This window comes from Notechis scutatus, chromosome Z (assembly GCF_049901735.1).
Source record: "Notechis scutatus isolate UNSWTSFEM ecotype Mainland chromosome Z, rNotScu1.2, whole genome shotgun sequence".
NCBI lineage: Eukaryota > Metazoa > Chordata > Lepidosauria > Squamata > Elapidae > Notechis > Notechis scutatus.
In genome coordinates this window covers 50,766,948-50,787,174 of record NC_142025.1, presented here as the reverse complement: position 1 = coordinate 50,787,174, position 20,227 = coordinate 50,766,948, and the positions used below count along the sequence as shown (strand labels likewise).

General features: G+C 43.2%; 1 protein-coding gene across 1 annotated transcript; it reads right to left on the bottom strand.

Annotated features, from left to right (window-relative positions):
* Window positions 1-4,030: 4,030 nt before the first annotated feature.
* On the bottom strand, window positions 4,031-19,006 carry LOC148128854 (uncharacterized). The gene is made up of 2 exons (XM_087945865.1): window positions 18,168-19,006; window positions 4,031-4,115 (listed from the first exon to the last, which is right to left on the bottom strand). The coding sequence occupies exons 1-2, from the start codon at window positions 19,004-19,006 to the stop codon at window positions 4,031-4,033; spliced, it is 924 nt and encodes a 307-aa protein (XP_087801991.1).
* Between the last annotated feature and the right edge of the window lie 1,221 nt (window positions 19,007-20,227).

Below are 20,227 nucleotides of genomic sequence, written 5' to 3'. Positions count from 1 at the left end.
AAACAGTCTTGCAAAGAAGATAGTTCTTGCTGGTGAATTTTGAAAGGCAGGAATTCGGGGGCATAAGGAATTGCTGGCCACCCCCTTCCCACCCAGTCAAGAACTTGGGCGATTACCTTGTCCCTGGAAGAGTGGGCAGCGATATCAAGGGTAGGGATGGGGAGTTTGAGACCGTTGATCTGGAAAACAGCATTAGTTGGTGCAGGATCTTCCACAGGAACAGGCAGTTGGCAGCGACTAAGAGCGTCAGTGTGGCATAGACTCTTGCCAGGATGATGAACCAGTGTATAGGAATAGGCAGCCAGAAATAAGGTCCACCTGGTCATTCTTGGAGACAAAATCTGAGGAGTTTGTCTTTCGCCAGACAGAAGGCCTAACAGAGGCTTGTGATCCGTAATCAACTCGAAATAGTGTCCATATAGAAACTCATGGAATTTTTTGACAGAAGCAACTGCAGCCAAAGCCTCCTTGTCAATTTGGCTGTAATTGCGCTCGGCTGGGGAAAAAGTTCTGGAGAAAAAGGCAATGGGTGCCTCAGAACCATTAGGCAGTCTATGACTTAAAACAGCACCTATGTCAAAAGGAGAAGCGTCTGCTGCTAAAACTAAAGGCAATTGTTCATTAAATTGTATCAGGACAGCATTGGATGTAAGTAATGATTTGACAGCGTGGAAGGCATGGGTTTCCCTAGGTCCCCAGTGCCAGGGGGATTGCTTGTCCAAGAGTCTGTGCAGAGGCTCTTCAACGGAAGCTTTGTGAGGCAAGAATTAAGCGTAAAAATTAAGAAGTCCTAAAAAGGCCTGGAGCTCAGTTTTGTTAGTTGGCATGGGTGCCTCGTGAATAGTCCTTACTTTGGATTCAATTGGGTGAATACCAGAGGCGTCAATTCTGTATCCCAAAAATTCTACCTGTGGGGTGGCAATAGTGCACTTGTCTTTCTTTAACTTAAGGCCATGCTGTCTGAAACGATCGAGGACTGCTCTGATTCTTTGCAGTAACTGAGGCTTGTCAAGGGCAGATATTAAAATGTCATCAAAGTATGGAACTACGCCTGGTAATCCTTGGAGAAGTCTTTCCATTAAGGATTGGAAAATCCCTGGGGCTACACTTACGCCAAATTGGAGGCACCTACATTTGAAAGCGCCCCTGCGCGTTACAATAGTTTGCAGTTCAGCGGCTGTGTCAGGGAACTGTTGATAAGCCTGTGACATGTCTAATTTAGCGAAAATGGTTCCTGGCTCAAAAGAATGTAGAAGGTGTAGGATAACAGGGACTGGGTAGGCGCTGATTTGTAAATATCTGTTCAATGACATCTTGTAATCAGTGCAGATTCTCACGCTCCCGTCTTTCTTCATGGGTGTCACTATTGGGGTTTCCCATTTTGCGAAATCTACAGGCTCCAATACACCTTGTTTAATTAATTTGTCCAGCTCAATGTCTAATTTGGGGCGGATTGCAAATGGTACCCTTTGAGGCTTTAAATGGATTGGTACTGCCTGAGGGTCCAAGTTGAAGGATATTGGGGTTCCTGAATAACAGCCCAGCCCCTCGCTGAACACATCAGCATAGTCATTAAACAAGGTATCCACTTCAGCATTTGTAATAGAGTGGATTCCGCTTATATGGAGGCCAAGGGCAGGGAACCAGTCTAACCCCAACAGGCTAGGGAGTGCACCATCCACTACCACTAAAGGCAAGTGACCTTTAAAATTTTGAAATTGTACAAAAAACTTGCCTTTTCCGAGGACTGGGATGGTTCTGCCTTGGTAGTCGCGTAGGGTTAACTGGCAGCCAAGAAGCTTCTTCTTAGCCATTCTGGGAAGTAGCTTTTTTAAGGTGCTCCATGAGATAATGGACAGTGCTGAGCCTGTGTCAACATCCATCCTGCAAGGTTTTCCTTCTATAGAAACAAAAACACTAATTTTGTTAGAGCTTTTGTTAGTCAGCTTGGCTTGATAGCAGGTAAAACAGTCTTCAACTTGTTTTTGGAAATGTTGGGTTGTCTGAGGCTTTTGGGCAAAAGTCTTTCCTGCTTGACAGACCCTGGCTAAATGACCTTTCCTTTGGCATTTTAGACAAATGGCATTCCTGAACTTGCAGGATGCCCTGAGGTGGTTTCCCCCACAGCTTAGACTAATGGGCTGATGCCGTGAAGGTAGAATGGGGTTTGGCCTATTTTCCCCTTGACTGGTTTTTTGCTGCCTGAGGCGATTTACATCATTAGCCTCTTCAGAGCCTTCTTCCGAGGAGGCTTCATCATAATGGATGGCTGAGCTGCCCTGGCTAATTGGATTTCCCTGAATTCTGCTGCTGAAAGCGCAGATAGTTCAGCAGCTTGAGACTCTTCAATAGCTATTTTAAGGGTTAAATCTCTTTTAGCTAATAGACGCCTTTGTAGCCTTAAATCTCTGACTCCACAAAATAGTTGGTCTAATAGCATGTCTTCCAGATAGTCTCTGAACCCACAATGCAAGGCAGCTGTTCGTAGGGCAGCCATGTACCCACTAATAGTTTCTCCCTCAGCCTGAATCCGTCTCCTAAAAGCATGACGCCTGGCAATTTGGAATGGCTTAGGGGAATAGTGGTTGGAAAGAATTTCCTGCAATTCTTCCCATGGAACAGTCTTAACTGAACGTGGAGCCAATAATGCCGTAGCAGTGTCAAACACTGTGGCTCCGCAAAAACTTAAAAAGTAGGACTTTTTCCTATGGTCGGAAATGTCAGCAAGGTCTATGGCATCTAGAAAATAGTCAAATCGGTTTCTGTAGGACTCCCATGTTTCCGCTGTCGGTCTGAAAGGCGGGAATGCAGGGTTCGAAGTCATCTCGATTCAGCGGTGCCGTATCTTTTGAGGAAAGTTGAAATTCGCGCTCACGAATAGTGACGGTAGCTCTTAAATGACAATCAGCTCGGTAGTGACTTCAGCTCTTTTTGTAGTGACTTCGCTCAGCGATTCTTTGCCCGGTTATCTCTTATAGGGATCCCATCCTCGTTGCCAGTGTTGTAGAGCGGCGGAATAACCTGAGGCAAACTCGGAGTGAACTTCAGCTGTTACTTTATTGAGACAATAAAGGGTTGCCGTGGCTGCCGCGCTAACAAGACAGCCAGCTGGCGGACAACAGCTGATGCTGTTTGGCAGCTCCCTTTTATAGCCAGCTGTCAAACGGCATCAGCCAATAGGAGCGGTCCGTGTTCCTGCTGGAAACATGGACCGGAGTGAAGACTTCGTCTTAGTCCATTTTGAACACTACACTCCTGAGGAAGGGAAAGGGAATAAGAATATTTATTTATAGTAATTTATATTTCCTCTTACTTACATATTTACCTAGCCAACATAATTTACAAAAAAATAAAATATTAAAATTACCTAGTTTTATAAAATATTAAAATCAATTAAAGAACAAAAATGAGAGAAAACAGAATGAATATATAGTAAAAATAGTCATAAGTAGAAGACAAAATTTACAGGGTCTGCAAACTGCCATGAAAGGATTCCTTGATAGGAAGGTGAACCAGCTGGTAAAAAACAGAGAGGCACCCAGTGAGTTAAAAAAGAGAAGGAGCAACTGCACAATTGGAGCCTGGGTTGCTTTTTATATTTATATAAAAAGAGTGAAGTTTCTATTGTCAGCATCATCTCGACTTTTCTGACCATCCAGTGAACATCTCTGAAAGATGCCAGAAAGGATCTTTGTTTTGACTTCCCAGTTTCCCATTTTTGGTGTAGAATTGGAGAAGACACATGTCTTAGTTTTTCCTAATTGTGCTTCCACCACACATAATGAAATTCTTCATCAGTTTGTAGGCTATGGTGGATGCTTTGATAAAGCTAAGGCTAGACCCTAATCCTAACCGTACAGTTTGTTTTCCTTCATCAATATTAAAATTTTGAGGTTGGAAAATTCACATATTGGGTTTTTTAAAATTTGGTGCTAATGCTTTTTAATCAATGCTTACAGGGCTGTCAACTCACAATTTTTAAAAGGTTTTTGCCTGAATTGTTACAAATCCCCATACCTGTCTGTTGTGTTTAATAGCCAGATTTGGCCTCAGATGGGATGATTGGAATCTGTTCTCTCACCACACTGACCTTTATAGCCAACTGTTCACTGGGTCTGATAAAAAATTAGGCAAAGAAAGCAAGTTACCATATTTTTTGCACTATAAGACACACTTCCCCCCTCAAAAGTGAGTGGAAATGTCTGTGTGTCTTATAGAGCGAATATATAGTGGGGGGGGGAGGGGGGTTGGTGCATCACCACCAGGGAATGCTGAAACCTTCGCTGCTAAGCAGCTGATTGGTGGTTAGATTGGTCTCCCAAAATACTGTCAATCAGTTGTTCTAGGCAGCGTGATCACCACTGCTGCTGCCACTTATCGCTGCCTGTTCACCCCTTAACAGATTAACAGATCATCAGAGTTGGAAGGGACCTTGCAGGTCATCTACTCCACCCCCCCACCCAAGCAGGAGACCCTACACCATTTCTGACAAATGGCAATCCAATCTCTTCTGGAAATTCTCAAGTGATGGCACTCCCACAACTTCCGAGGGCAAGCTGTTCCATTGATTGATTGTTCTCACTGTCAGAAAGTTTCTCCTTATTTCCAGGTTAAATCTCTTCTTGTTCAGTTTCCATCCCTTATTCCTTGTCTGTCCTACAGGCACTTTAGAAAATAGCTTGACCCCTTCCTTCCTGTGGCAGCCCTCAAATATTGGAAGACCGCTATCATGTCTCCCCTGGTCCTTCTCTTCACTAAACTAGCCAAGCCCAGTTCCTGCAACCTTTCATTGTATGTTTTAGCCTCCAGTCCCCTAATCATCCTGGTTGCTCTTCTCTGTACTTTTTCTAGAGTCTCAACATCTTTTTTATAATGTAGTGAACAAAACTGGATGCAGTACTCTAGGTGTGATCTTACTAAGGCTTTATAAAGTGGTATTAGTACCTCATTTGATCTTGATTGTATCACTCTGTTAATGCAACTTAGGATTGCATTAGCTTTTTTGGCTGCTGCTGCACATTGCTGGCTCATATTTAGCTGGTTGTCCACTAAGACTCCAAGATCCCTCTCACAGCTACTGCTATTGAGCTTGGTTTCACCCAGTCTATATGTGTACTTTTGGTTTTTCTTGCCTAAGTGTAGGACTTTACTTTTCTCTACATTGAATTTCATTTCGTTAGATATGGCCCAGGGTTCCAGTCTGTCAAGATTTATCTGGATCTTGAGCCTATCTTCTTGGGTGTTAGCTATTCTTGCCAGCTTAGTATCATCTGTAAATTTGGTAAATTCCCCTTCTATTCCCTCATCTAAGTCGTTAGTAAAGATATTGAAGAGTACTGGGCCTAAGACGAAACCTTGTGGCACCCCACTGCTTACTTCCCTCCATGTAGACTTAGACCCATTAAGGACTATTCATTGAGTACAGTTTTCCAGCCAGTTGCGAGTCCATCTAGTGGTGATGCTATCTGGTGCCCCTGTCTGTTTGCTGCTGCCTGATTGCCACCTGCCTGTTTTCTACTGCCCATTCACTGCTGACCGCCGCAGTCCATTCACCACTGTCCAATTGCTGCCTGCCCATTTGTCACCAATCACCATGGCCCGTTTGCTGCAGCCCAATTGCCACCACCTGTTCGCCACCAATGGGTGGTGGCGGACAGGCTGTGGCGAATGGGCCATGGCGATCGATGCCAAACGGGCTGTGGCAAATGGGCTGTGCCAAACGGGCGGGCAGCAGATGGGCTGCGGTGATTTATGGTGGCAAACGGCGGGCAACAAATGGCTGGTAATAGGCAGCGGTGGCAATGACAATAGGCAGCAATCGGCAGGGAAGGTTTCAGTGTTCCTTGGCAGTGGCAGCAGCTCAGTTCAGTTTACTGGTGGTGGGTGCAATGGAGCGGAGCCCTGATGAGCCACGTACTGGGGCTGCAATAATGTGCTGAAGCTGACCAGGGGGGGTTGCTTTTTGCTGCCAGGATGCTAGCCAGATGAATACCGGATGGATGCTGGGAGGCAGAGGTAGATTTTTTTTTCTTGGTTTGTTCCTCTAAAGATAATGCGTCTTTTAAAGATGCGTCTTATGTTTTAGAGCATCTTACAGACTGAAAAATAAGGTATGTATAGTGTTTAACTCCCTTAGTGTGTGCAGAAAAAAACATGGGCAGGAAAATGTAAAAGGGGGTTGTCTCATTAAAAATGTACAAAAGCTAAGAAGTAACATATAGAAAATGTGCATCTGCATTCTATTCTAGTGGGTATTTGAATAACATACTTTATACTGCAGGTTGAAAAAGTGATCATTTTTATAAACATACAGTAAACATGGGTTTGTTATGCTGGGTCTGAATTTTAGTTCTATAGATGGAAGAAGACTTTAAGGGACAAGATGCAGAAAACAGCTCATTTTTCTCAATTCTAATTATCCTGGTCCTAGTAGATTAGAAAATAGGAAATGTAGAAGTTGGAGACAGTTTTTAACTCCATCGCCTGCCAAGTTAAGTTTGACAAATGGTGGGCATGTATAATTAATACTATCATCTTTCCCTTGACCAAAGGGCGACCATAGTAACTATAGATTGTAATTGTCATCGTTGTCACATAAAATGTGCTCTTATTAAGTTCAGGCTGAATTTTATTGCTTCAGATGCTCATAAATTGAATGGTCAGTCATTTAAATTACCAAGTAGAGCGCTTTGAAAGATACTTTCAAGAAAGTGTATTTGACTCTGGACCTCAGAGAAACTAATTAGGCTCCTTTAAACAGATGTTAAACAGGTTACAACCTGTGTGGAAAAAAAAAATCCTCTGATCCACATCTTGATATTTTAAAACTTAAAAAAAGGAAAATATTTTAATTAACCAGGTTTGCTATGGAGCGTGCCTAGAATGCAACTAGAAGTTTGCCTCCCTGGTGGATTTAAAAGATGAGTTCTTTTACCTTGTAAAAAAAGGTGACCTAGAGAGATAAAAAAATGAGTGTGTAGTTGTGATGATGAACAGCTTATTTTATCTCCCCTAGACAAAGGGGAAGTGATAGGGCAGCTGGAATTCAGAATCCAAACCATTTGGGAAAGTTAAATAAGTCTGGTTGCTCATCATTACCGCAGATTTCTATTTAATGACAGCCAATTAAGATGAAATATATTACTGAATGGTAACATTCATGTTCAACTTTTAAAAGACCCAGACTTTACCAGGAAATTATAGCTGTGCATGGAATTGTAGTTGGGATGGGACCACTTAGGCTATCAGGACCGAGCCCCAGTTTGGTATAAGAATCTCATTTATAAAATGATTTGCAAAAAGGCTTGAAATACACGAGTCTTCATTTTCTTGAATATACATACTGAACAGGAGCCTCCAAATTCAGTAGGGAATTTGTTCTATTGTTGAACTGCTCTTACCAATAGAAAGTTTCCTGCCTGCTATAAAAATGATGCATAAGATTTTCACATCAAAAGAGCCATACAAACTCTCTCTACAGCTCTTGCTGTTTTCTCCCCAAAGTGTCATTCTAAATTTTACATTTTCCAAGCAATAAGTATCAGCTTCCTTGGGCTCTTTTTTATGAGTAATGTATTTTACAAGCCATGCTTGCTATTGTTAAAGTCCTCTCTCTCTCTCTCTCTCTCTCTCTCTCTGTTGTGCAATTGTTCAGGTGCTGCTCAACAGCTGAATTCAATATTAGATTCCATGCTGCATTATATTGGATCCCATACTCTGTGAGAGTGTTCTGCTTCTGAAATGGTCTTGGATTACAGTTTTTCATTTCTTCTAAACCTGCTGTAACCCATGGAAATTTGTTTCAAGCTTTGTGGGTCTATCCAGGATTATGTTGAAAAAATGCACGAGAGAAGCATTGCTTTAAACTGCCCTCTGCTCTCTCTTTTTTTCCCCACAGAGACTTCCTTGATTCCAAGCCCATCCTTCAAATGGGACAAGGCTCTTTCATTTGAAGGCTTCATTTTAAGCCAGAATAATGTTTTAATGACATTATCAGTATCCTTGAGGTTCACTTGGGTAGCAACACTAAGTAAAAAAAAAAAGGTATAAAGTAATTGTTTAAAATGAAAGAGATGGGTTACAATATGACATTTTTAAGAATCAAATTTGAAATGAAATATAATACTGCTTGTCTAGATGTGTTATCAAACCTAAGAGTTCTAGGCATGTTAAGACTTGGTGGCTTGTGTGATTACTTATGTAACCCACTTTGAATTGTGTGTGTATGCATGCATACAAGTAAATGCGCACACAATTAGTGTAAGGAGGACTCCCTCCTTAATGACACATTTCCTCCCCCACTCCATTACTTTAATATAAATCAAAGAATAATTCAAATATTTCCCATAATTCTGTTAACATCATTAATTAATGAGAAACTGTGTACAAGTAAGCATTAGTTTCTAGCATACTTTTTTCCAAGAATCCTCAGGACAGCTGTTGAAATTTTAGAAAGATACATAATTGGTAGTTGCAATGCTTCATTTAGAAATGTGGCCGTTATTTCCAAGGAAAAAAATAACTGTTAGAAAAGGTGGCAGGGGACAATATTTGCTATTTGCCTTCTGGTAAATAGTTATTTTTTGTGACAGGACACCAGTATGGCATCCATTTGTGAATTTCAGATGTGAAAATATTAGAATTTAGATATGTAATATATATAATATTAGATTTAGAATTATTACATAAATATATTGTTATTGTATCCACCAAATGGTAGACAAAGACATGAGAGATATTTGGTAGATTCATAAGGATAGCAGCACACTATTTTCAGTAGTGCAGAAAAGTCAGATATCTGTTTCAGTTGGAAAAATCAACAAGAGTTTAAGCAGTTTCCCTATGTTAATTCTGAAGTTCTAAAACTGTGGTCCAATGAACTATTTCTAATGGCTGAACTCTACTTAATTAGAGTTTCTCTACCATTTTAAAAGACAGCTAGGGCATAATCCAGCGAAGTTAAGCACTTTTAAGTTCCATTAATTTCAATTGCAATGTGCTAAGCTTGTACTTTAACTTTCTCATTAAAATAAATGGGATTTAAATGTGCATAAATTTGGGTGGACTATGCCCTTTATGGACATATAATGCCCCCTAATTATTTTCATATAAGCACTTTTTTTTGAGTTGCTACAGCAATACTGTACAATCATTAATGGATGTTTTGATTTGGGGAAAATTAATTTACCCAAGAAGAAAATCTAAAATTAAAATGTATTAACAGTATTTTATTATTTTTATGCTGGCTAATTATTCTACACAAATATTTTTTTCTCTTCCTAATGATGCAGTTCACTAAAACTATTTCTTGGTAGTCTAATCTCCATTTTTATTTCTTTGCTATTGTTCAGTCTAGATTTGCATAATCTGCCTCTCAACCCTTGTTCCTAGAACTAGATACTGAATTATTGAAAGCTGATCCTACAAAATGCAACAGAGAGGGGAAAGTGACGGTAACTTTTGCAGAGTGGAAGACTACCTACTTCTTAAAACAGATGATTGTTAGACTAAGAGATGACATGTCTCGGAATGAGAAAGAAAAAGAGATAGCAGGTGAATGGTGTTGTTTTCATGCCCCCCCAATTTTCCAGAAACAATAGGAAGACCCTTGGTAGAGTTTAACAAATCCTTAGTCTGATGAATAAGAAGTATCTTTGAAGATACATGTAGCTGCTAATTTGCTTAAAGCCAAGCAGGCTTGAGTTTTCTCAGTAGTTGGATACAGAACTACCATGGAATATTGTGGAAGGTTCAATATCCCTGAATTCAGCTTGATTTTGAATTGAACAAAATATGGCATATCAATGTGTTGTGACTCGAAGGTCTGAGCCTGCTCTGTTAGAAGACACAGGCTCGAGTAATGAGGGAGAGGAGGATTTGGCCTTGAGGTTTGAGCCTGCTTTGCTGGGAGACACAGACGTGAGTCAGGAGGAAGAGGAGGATTTGGCTCTGAGGTTTGAGCCTGCTTTGCTGGAAGATTCGGAATCATCTTCCTCCCCAGGACCTTCCTCCCTGGTTGCGCCTCAGGTGTCAGCAGATAATCAGGAGAGAGTGCCGGAGTCCTTGGCTGAGGATCAAGCCGAGGAATGCTGGTTTGATGCAAGGCAAAGACGCAGGCAGAAGCGTGAAATGCAACGTAAAAGGAAATGTCAAATCAGGGACTGACTTGAGAGACTGACATGCCCCTCAGGAAATAAAAGACGGTGTGTTAGCTCTGAATCCTCGTTCGGGACAATTTGTTTATTCGGGATAGCAGCTTTGACAAATTCTCTGTGCCGTGTTTGCCTTCTGATTTATGGTCTTGTTTGTTATTGGACTTGGCAGGCAGCTTTTGGAAGACTGCGAAGGACTTCTCCAGTCAAAGGAATTTAACTCTGTCGTTCCTGGTCCTGTCTGTTTATTTATATTCCTTTGAAAACTTGGACTCTCACCTCGTGGTCACAGGTGAGACAGAACATCAATGTACATATCAAAACAACATATGAAATTCCTATCTATCTATCTATCTATCTATCTATCTATCTATCTATCTATCTATCTATCTATCTATCTATCTATCTATCTGTATAGAGATAGAGATACATAGATATAGATAGATATATGTCTGTATATGTATCTACCGATCTACCATCTATTTCTAAAATCATTTAAAATCTGGCAACATTTTTTTCTCTCTCACTGGATATTAAAAGTACTTTCACTTGAGAATTTTATGCCAGTTGGAAAACATTCTGGAGCTTAGTTTTGTTAAACTATAAATTGGTTTGTAAGAGAGCTGAGGTGATTACAACTGTAATATGGTTATATTTGTTTTTGAGAAAATGTGATGCCATTTCTCCATTGGAAGAAACTGTTTTTCCAATCTTCTTCCAGAGTCCTGAATCAAAGTCCTAAAAGGAAAGGGATTTCTTGATGATTTGCAGCTTCTCATTCCTAAACCATACATAGCAAGCTGGGCTGATCCCAGACAAGTCAGATACCTCTTTTTAGCATAAGGGAAGCCATAGTGGAAAGTCAGTTTCCTCCTGCCCTTCTATAAGGTATAGGGATTTTGTCGTTGAACTAATTTTCACTCTTGTTCTCATTTCTAGTTACTAGGAATGAACCCAAGTACACACATTGCCTTCAACATGATTTGTGGGCTTGCAAGTAAAAACTACAATTTTATGTTCTACATTTCTTTTGATTTTTTTCTTCTTTCTTTCCATTCTCATTCACAGAAACTATTTCTTATATGCCTTTTAAGAAGATCCAGGAACTGTGTTTGATGCAAAGAATGTCTTTCTGCTTGTCTAATTTGTTATCAGATCAGATTCAGCCAGTTTAGCAGCCCCTATCTTTTGGCAGTTGTATTGGCATCCAGACTCAATTCAATGTTTGAACCATTATTCATAAAATCTTACATGGTTTGAGCCTTGTTAACTTCAGAAGTATCTTCTTCAGGTACATCATGCTTATGCTATATGATCCAGAAGCTGCTCTGAATATATTTCCACCAGAAAATTCGAGCAACTAAAACTCAGAGAATGGCCTTGGCTGTGGAACAAATTATATTCAAAGTCATACTGATTCCCCAACCCTGCTTTTCTTTAGAAGTACAATGAAAGTAGTTTTCTTAAGAAGAGCATTTGATGAGAAAAAGTTTTAACTTCGCTGCAGTGTATTGGATATAATCTTTCATCTTTTACATTTTATTGTTGGTTGTTATTATGCTTTTATTGTTTTATCTGTTTTAGCTATCAAGAGTCTGTTGAATCAAGTGGAATCTTTTATAAATATAATGAAGAAAGAATTTCCTAATAGCATGTGTTTAAAAAGATTGAGTAGACCTTGTGAGTTTTGTTAAATGGTTTTGTTAAATGGTTTTCAAAATGGCTGCACACATGGATGCTGTGGCTAACCACTCCTTCTTTCAGTGTATGGTGTGTATGATTCTATGTGTGTTTTGGATCCTTTCCTTGATTGAATCCTGTGGGGCAAGGAGCATCATTGAATCCTGTCGGCAAGCCCTGTTACAAATTGGACTGAAATGTGAAAAGGCTATTACAGATGATTTTATACATTCTTATAACATACTGAAGGAGCCAGCTAGGTCCCTGGGGGAGCCATGGATCACTATCCCTATAGGAAGGAGGAAGAGGTAGAGAAAGAAGAACAGGAAGAGGAAGAGAGGATGCCATGCTGGGATTTTCTTTAGGCTGAGTAAGTTTCCACACAAATCTTCAATTCCAAGTATATTTCTTACCAATGCAAGACTAACAAAACGGACAAATTAAGGCTACAGATTACAAAGCCTAAATTCATCGAGGACTGTTGTGTTTTGCTAATCACAGAAATTTGGCTTTATTCACTCATTCCAGATGCAGCTGTTGAGCTGGAAGGCTACATAGCTCACCGGCAGGATAGGAGTAGAGATTCTGGCAAGATCAAAGGGGGAGGTTTAAGCCTTTATGTGAACAAAAGCTGGTCTATCAATACAAAGACTGTAGACAGCCACTGCTCCATGGATCTGGAGTATATGACTCTTAAATGTAGATTTATATATCTTCCGTGGAAATTCTGCATGGTTTTGATTACTGCAGTCTATGTCCCACCTGATACCAATACTACCATAGCTTTGGGATTCTTGGATAACATTGCTAGTAATCAGCAGAATAAGTATCCTGATGCTGTGCATATCATAGCGGGAGACTTTAATCAAGCTGATTTAAAAAAAGTGCTCCCTAAATTCTATCAGCATGTTAAATGTGCTACTAGAGGAGCAAACATATTGGACAAAGTGTATACAACATCAAACATGGCTATAAGGTTATACAATTATCACATTTGGGACAATCAGACCATATGTCACTGCTTTTAGCACCAGCGTACATCCCTCTTAGGAGACGGGCTCTGCCTATAATAAAGACAGTGAAATCTTGGCCAGAAGATGCTTCCCAACAACTTCAGGATTGTTTTGAGAACATAAATTGGAACACCTTTTACCACCCTGACCTAGAGATGCATACTGCAACTGTTCTGTGCTATATCAATCACTGCACAGATACTGTCACTGTGGATAAATATATTAGGATCTATCGCAATCAGAAACCTTGGATGACCAAGGAAATCCAGCGCCTCTTGCATGACAGGACCAAGGCCTTTAGGTCTGGTGATGGGGCAAGATATAGTGTTGCCAGAGCTAATCTGAAGAAAGGTATTCAGAAGGCCAAGACCGATTATAAGAGGAAGATTGAGGATAATTTTTATAGCAATAACATGAGGCAGGTGTGGTGAGCAATTCAACAAATTACAAACCATCAACCAACCAATGTCATCCCTGCTGAGGGGGATGCTTCATTGGCAGGGGAACTGAAACATTTCTTTGCTCGCTTTGAAGTGGAGACATAAGAGACAGATAAAACACAACTACCAGCCAATTGTAGCCCCCACCTCACTGTGGAGGAACAGGAGACGAGGAGCATTCTGAGGGCTGTGGACCCTAGAAAGGCTGCTGGTCCTGACGGTATCTCTGACCGAGTGCTTAAAGACTGTGCTGATCAGTTGGCTGGAGTCTTTACCAGGATCTTCAATTGGTCTTTATCCCAGTCCACTATTCCATCTTGTTTGAAAGCTTCCACCATTGTTCTGCTGCCAAGGAAGTTCCCTATCAATAACCTCAATGATTACAGACCAGTGGCACTCACTCCTATCATCATGAAGTACTTTGAGAAATTGGTCTGCCGGGACATCATTTCTGGTCTTCCGCCTACATTTGATAAACACCAGTTTGCATACAGAAGAAATAGATCTACAGAGGATACTATAGCCATCACTCTTCACACTGCTCTGACTCATCTAGAACAGTGGGGTGGGGGTGGGGGGCTATGTGAGGATGCTTTTTGTGGATTTTAGTTCTGCGTTTAACACAATTCTTCCACATAGACTAGTGTCTAAACTTCTGGACCTTGGACTTGCTTATTCAATCTGCCTTTGGATTATGGATTTCCTCTCTGGACGCTCACAGAGGATCAGATTAGGTAATCATACCTCTTCATAATCATACTTATTCTTAACACTGGTACACCACAGGGTTGTCTATTGAGTCCCTTACTCTATACTCTTTATGTGCATGACTGCATTCCCACTCACGCTAGTAATACTATTGCTAAATTTGGAGGGACAGTGGAGGGACTTATCTCCAGGGGGATGAGTCTGTCTACTGAGATGAGGTGGACCAGTTGCTTTTGTGGTGTGGAGACAATAACTTGATCCTCAACACCAATAAGACTAAGGAGCTTATAGTGGATTATAGAAGGAACAGATGAGACATCCAGCCCTTGCTTATCAATGGAGACCGAGTGGAGCAAGTGGCCAGTTTTAAGTTTCTGGGTGTTACCCTAAAAGAGGACCTGACCTGGGTGCCCACATTGCAGCCCTGATCAAAAGCGCCCAACAGAGATTATACCACCTGAGACTTCTCAGAAAACAACAACTGAATGAAAAACTGCTGGTGACCTTCTACCGCTGCACCATAGAGAGCATTTTAACATACTGCACCTCCATATGGTTTGCCAATTGCACAGTGGCAGATAGGAAAGCACTCCAGAGGGTTAATGATATTGCCCAGAAGATCATTGGTTGACCTCTCCCCTCTTTGGAAGAGCTTTATAGCTCCCGCTGCCTTAAGAAAGTTCAAAACATTCTCAAAGATCCATCTTGTTGTGGAGCGGCGGTTACAGAAGGAGACAAAGCCAGGGCTAGGCTAACAATACTTTATTCAGTGAATAAAGGGTCGCCGCGGCTTCAGAGGCAATCTGACAGCCAGCTGGCGGCGACAGCTGATGCCGTTTGACAGCTCCCTTTTATAGCGGCTGTCAAACGGCATCAGCCAATGGGAGCGATCGGCGCTCCCGCTCGGATGGCGGACCAGAAGGGGAACTTCAGGCAGGTTCTTAATACACAACACTCCTTCCCCCTGGCCGCGCGCATGCGTAGTCCCGTAGCCACAATGGCGGTCTTCGTTCGCGGCTTGTCCTCCGCGGTTCTGGAGGCTTGGGGGCTGCAACACAGTCTCTGTCTTCTCCGGCGGTGCCAGGCGTCTGCGGAGGGTCGACGGCCGATCCGGACCTGTTCTCTGGAGGCGGCTCTGGTGAGTCTTCCTGCGTCGGTCGGCTGGCTGGGAAGTCGGGCCTCTGGTAGACCGGGTAGTTCTGCGGGACGGCTGCGGCAGGCGGCGAGTAGACCGGGTGGCTCGGCGGCGGGTTGTCCAGGCTTCCGGCGGCAGGCGAAGTCCAGCGTCTCCTGAGCTGGTCGATATGCCTTCTCCAGGTTCTTCCATCTTCCAGGAGGACTCTGTAAGATCTGGGCCCTGTAATAGAAACTATCCGCCCTGGCAGCCATAACGGTGCCCTGCATAGTTCCTGGCATAGACCAGGTCTTGCAGGGCAAAGCCCCTGGCATGGCTGTCAGATGCCAGGGTGTGCTGGGTGAGTAGTGGGGGTGCAACCTGTCCAGGGTGGTTCGGAGTCGCCTGCCCATTAAAAGTTCAGCAGGTGACTTGTTGGTTGTAGGGCATGGTGTGGCGTGTTGCGTGAGTAGGTAAGTGGACAGCTTGGAGTGCCAGTCTGCCTGCCTCAGTTTGGCCAAAACTTCCTTGGCTGACCTAACAGCCCTCTCTGCCATCCCATTACTGGCGGGGTGAAAAGGGGCTGTAAGGGCATGCCTGATGCCCAGGTTGGCAGCGAAGATGGCAAATTTGTTTGAGCTGAATTGAGGCCCGTTATCTGACACCAAGGTGTCTGGCAGTCCATGAGTAGCAAACAGTCTGGTCAAAACCCTAGTGATGGCTTGAGTTGTGGTGGAAGACAGCACGGCTACTTCAGTCCATTTTGAAAACGAGTCCACTACCACCAAGAATGTTTTCCCCATCATAGGGCCAGCTAAGTCAATATGTAGCCTGGCCCAGGGTGCCCCTGCATCTTCCCACCTGGTGGTTGTAGCTATGGGTGGAGCTGCTCTTGTCGCCTGGCAGGCCTGGCATGCGTTGACCCAACTGGCAATTTGGGCATCTAGTCCAGGCCACCAAACGTAGCTGCGGGCCAAGGCCTTCATCCGTACCATGCCCGGATGACCCTCGTGCAGTGTTTTTAGAACTGGCTCTTGCAAGGAGGCAGGAATGACCACCCTTGTCCCCCATAACAGACAGCCCTGTATTGCAGACAACTCCTGCTTGCGAATCTTAAAGGGAATTAAATCAGGGGCAAAATGTATATCTGGCCACCCCCTCCCCACCCAGTCCAGGACCTGGGAAATCAATGGGTCTTTTTTTGAGTGCGCAGCAACATCCCCGGCTGAAAGTGGGAGGTCCAGTCCCGTGCACTCGAAGATTGAGTGGATGGGAGCTGGGTCCTCAACAGGTGTAGGCAGGGGGCACCTGCTGAGGGCATCTGCGTGGCTCAGGTTAATTCCAGGACGATGAATCAAGGTGTATGAATAAGCGGCCAAAAAAAGTGTCCACCTGGTCATTCTCGGGGACAGTACCTGTGGGGTTTGTTTGTCTCCAGCTAACAGCCCTAACAAAGGTTTGTGGTCAGTTACCAGTTCAAAAAAATGGCCATAGAGAAACTCATGGAACTTTTTTACAGCAGCTACAGCTGCCAAAGCCTCCTTATCGATCTGGCTGTAATTTCTCTCAGCAGCAGAGAATGTTCTTGAAAAATAGGCAATGGGTGCCTCAGATCCATTTGAAAGCCTGTGGCTTAAAACTGCTCCTATCCCAAAAGGTGAGGCATCAGCGGCGAGTACTAGGGGCAAGTCCTTGTTAAATTGAACTAACACTGCGTTTGAGGTTAACAGCGACTTCACTGCCTGGAAAGCATTGGCTTCTTTATGTCCCCAGTGCCAGGAGACCTCCTTGTCCAGGAGCCTATGTAGGGGCTCAGCTACAGAGGCTTTGTGGGGTAGGAAGGATGCATAGAAATTTAGGAGCCCTAAAAAAGCCTGTAATTCAGTTTTGTTAGAGGGAGTGGGTGCCTCGTGAATGGCCCTGACTTTACTTTCTATGGGGTGAATCCCTGAGGCATCAATTCGATAACCCAGGAAGTCTACTTGGTTGGTAGCTATGGTGCATTTATCTTTTTTTAATTTGAGCCCATTTAGTCTAAATCTGTCAAGAACAGACCTTACTCTGAGTAGCAGTTGTGCCTTGGTAGGGGCTGAAACTAAAATGTCATCAAAGTATGGAACCACCCCGGGTAGGCCCTGGAGGATTCTTTCCATGAGTGATTGAAAAATGCCTGGGGCTACGCTGACCCCAAACTGTAAACGTTTACATCTGATGGCGCCCCTGTGTGTTACTATGGTTTGGAGATCAGCAGTGTGCTGGTCTCCAGGGAATTGTTGGTATGCCTGGGACATATCCAATTTTGCAAAAACTACGCCTGGCTCGAATGTGTGAAGCAGGTGCTGAATAACAGGTACTGGGTATGTGCTAACTTGAAGGAAACGGTTGATGGACGTCTTATAGTCCGCGCAAATTCTCACGCTACCATCCTTTTTAAAGGGGTGACTATGGGCGTTTCCCACTTGGCAAAATCTACCTGTTCCAAAACTCCTTGACTAATGAGTTTGTCTAGCTCAGCGTCTAATTTGGGCCTAATGGCGAAGGGAACCCTTCGAGGTTTCAAACGGATAGGGGTGGCTTGTGGACCCACATTGAAGGATATGGGGGTTACCCTATAACAGCCCAGGTCATTGCTGAAGACATCAGCGTAGTCATTAAAAGGGCATCAACATCAGAGTTTTTGACAGAGTGAATCCCTGTGATGTTTAGACCTAGGGCAGGGAACCAATCCAGTCCTAGCAAGCTAGGTAGGGCACCATCAACAACTACCAGTGGCAAGTAACCTCTAAAGTTTTGGAATTGAATAAGGAATTTTCCCTTACCCAGGACCGGAATGGTCTTTCCCTGGTAGTCCCGAAGGTTCAGGTGGCAGGCAGTCAGCTTCCTCCTTGGGAACGAAGGTAGAATCTTCCTCAGCGTGGACCAAGCGATGATGGAGAGGGTTGACCCGGTGTCCACCTCCATGTGGCAGGGCTTATCTTCTAAGAGAAGAGAAACGCTTATTTTGTTAGGGTTCGTGGAGAAACTGCCCGCATGATGGCAGGTATAGCAGCTTTTTACTTGCCTTTGGGATGAGGCAGAGACTCGCGATCTTTGAAAGGGGGCCTGCTCAGCTTGACAAACTCTGGCTATATGCCCTTTTTTCTGGCAGTTTAGGCAAATAGCAGTCCTGAATCTGCAATTGGATCTAAGGTGGTTACCTCCACAGCCTGCACAAGGGGGCTGTTGTTTGGTGAACTGGTTGTTGTTTCTTCTTGGTGGAGCTAAAGGAGTTCTGGGGTGTGTGAGGTGATTTACTTCTAATGATTCCTCTATTTCCTCCTGGGATACCTCATCATAATGGACTGTGGCCTGTCCGTGTTTTGGGGTAGCTCCCTGAATCTCAGCTGCAGATATTTCAGATAATTCAGCAGCTTGAGCTTCTTCAATGGCTATGGATAAAGTTAGATCTTTCTTTGCTAACAGTCTTCTCTGGAGTTTTAAATCCCTAATACCACCCACTATCTGGTCCAATAGCATGTCCTCCAGGTAATCCCTGAAACCGCAGTGTATGGCAGCAGATCTTAGGGCTGCCACATATTGGCTCACGGTTTCTCCCTCAGCTTGAACCCTTCTCCTAAAAGCTAGCCTCCTAGCTATCTGAGAGGGTTTGGGGGAATAGTGGTTGGCTAAAATCTCTTTAAGCTCTTCCCAGGGAATAGACTTAATGGGTCGTGGTGACACTAATGCTGAGGCAGTGTCGAAAACTGTAACCCCACAGAAGCTTAAAAAATATGACCTTTTCCTCAGGTCTGTAGCCCTAGACAAGTCTATAGCGTTTAAAAAACATTCAAATCTATTAATGTAGGATTCCCAAGTCTCTGTTCCGGGCTGGAAATGTGGGAAGGTCGGCGTAGATGCCATTTGAGCGACAACAGTGGGTCTGCTAGGTGTGGAAAAAAGTTAGCGGTCGCTTTTAGAAAAGCGTTTCAGTAGCGCCTGTCAGCGGCGTTCGGCTCCTCAGCTGCGGAGCTTTGAAGTTCGCGCTCTTTTGGAGAGCGCCGGCGGCGGTGACTTCACTCGGCACTTAGCGGCTTCAGCTCTTTCTCTGTGTGACTTCGGCTCAATTGTTTCGCCTGGATGTCTTTACTGCGTCCCACCCTCGTCGCCAGTGTTGTGGAGCGGCGGTTACAGAAGGAGACAAAGCCAGGGCTAGGCTAACAATACTTTATTCAGTGAATAAAGTGTCGCCGCGGCTTCAGAGGCAATCTGACAGCCAGCTGGCGGCGACAGCTGATGCCGTTTGACAGCTCCCTTTTATAGCGGCTGTCAAACGGCATCAGCCAATGGGAGCGATCGGCGCTCCCACTCGGATGGAGGACCAGAAGGGGAACTTCAGGCCGGTTCTTAATACACAACACATCTCATCCTGGGAACCCCCCTTTTTTTTAACTATTACCATCTGGCAGACAGTACAGAATAATAAAAGCAAAGACAAATAGGCTGAAAAACAGCTTCTATCCCAGGGCAGTAGCTCTTTTGAATTCTGCTGTATAGTGCAGTATTGGTGTGGTGTCGGGGGTTTCCGGTTCAATGTGTGAAGGGTGAAGGATGTGTGTTTGTGTTTATTTTCATGATCATGGTCATGATGTGCACTGACGATGGTGTTTGATTTCATTGTACAAGATGCAATGACAATAAAGTAAACTAAACTAAACTAAATCAGCATCATTGCCTTTGCAATTCAAAGCAAGATCATCTGAAAATTTGACACATCCCAATTCATTCACAATTCAGCGTTATACATGACCTTTAAAAATTTTTTTTGCAACTGTACTATCTTTCTCTCCAGTATCCACCATTCATTATCTCCCCTTCTTGAAGAAAGAAGCAGGAACACAATAATGCTCAGTTTTGCCCCTCTTCAAAGGATTTTCTTGCTTTGTTTCTTTGTTTATTTCAATCTTATCAATTCTTATTCTCACCATTTTGCTTCTGTTCTCAATGGCTATTGTATCTAGAAATTTACTTGAAATACAATGTCTAGGGAACAGGACTTGTGTTTTTTTAAAGGATCAAAAAGCGTTACTGGTTGATTTTCTTTCAGACTGTGAGAAAAATTGGTGTAAGCAATAGACAATTAAA

Coding starts and splice junctions, on each gene's coding strand:
- LOC148128854 (XM_087945865.1), bottom strand. CDS start 19,006: ATGGCATCTACGCCGACCTTCCCACATTTCCAGCCCGGAACAGAGACT. Junction 4,116..18,167: donor GTCTCTGCCTCATCCCAAAG/GCAAGTAAAAAG, acceptor ATTTTTTATCAG/ACCCAGTGAACAGTTGGCTA.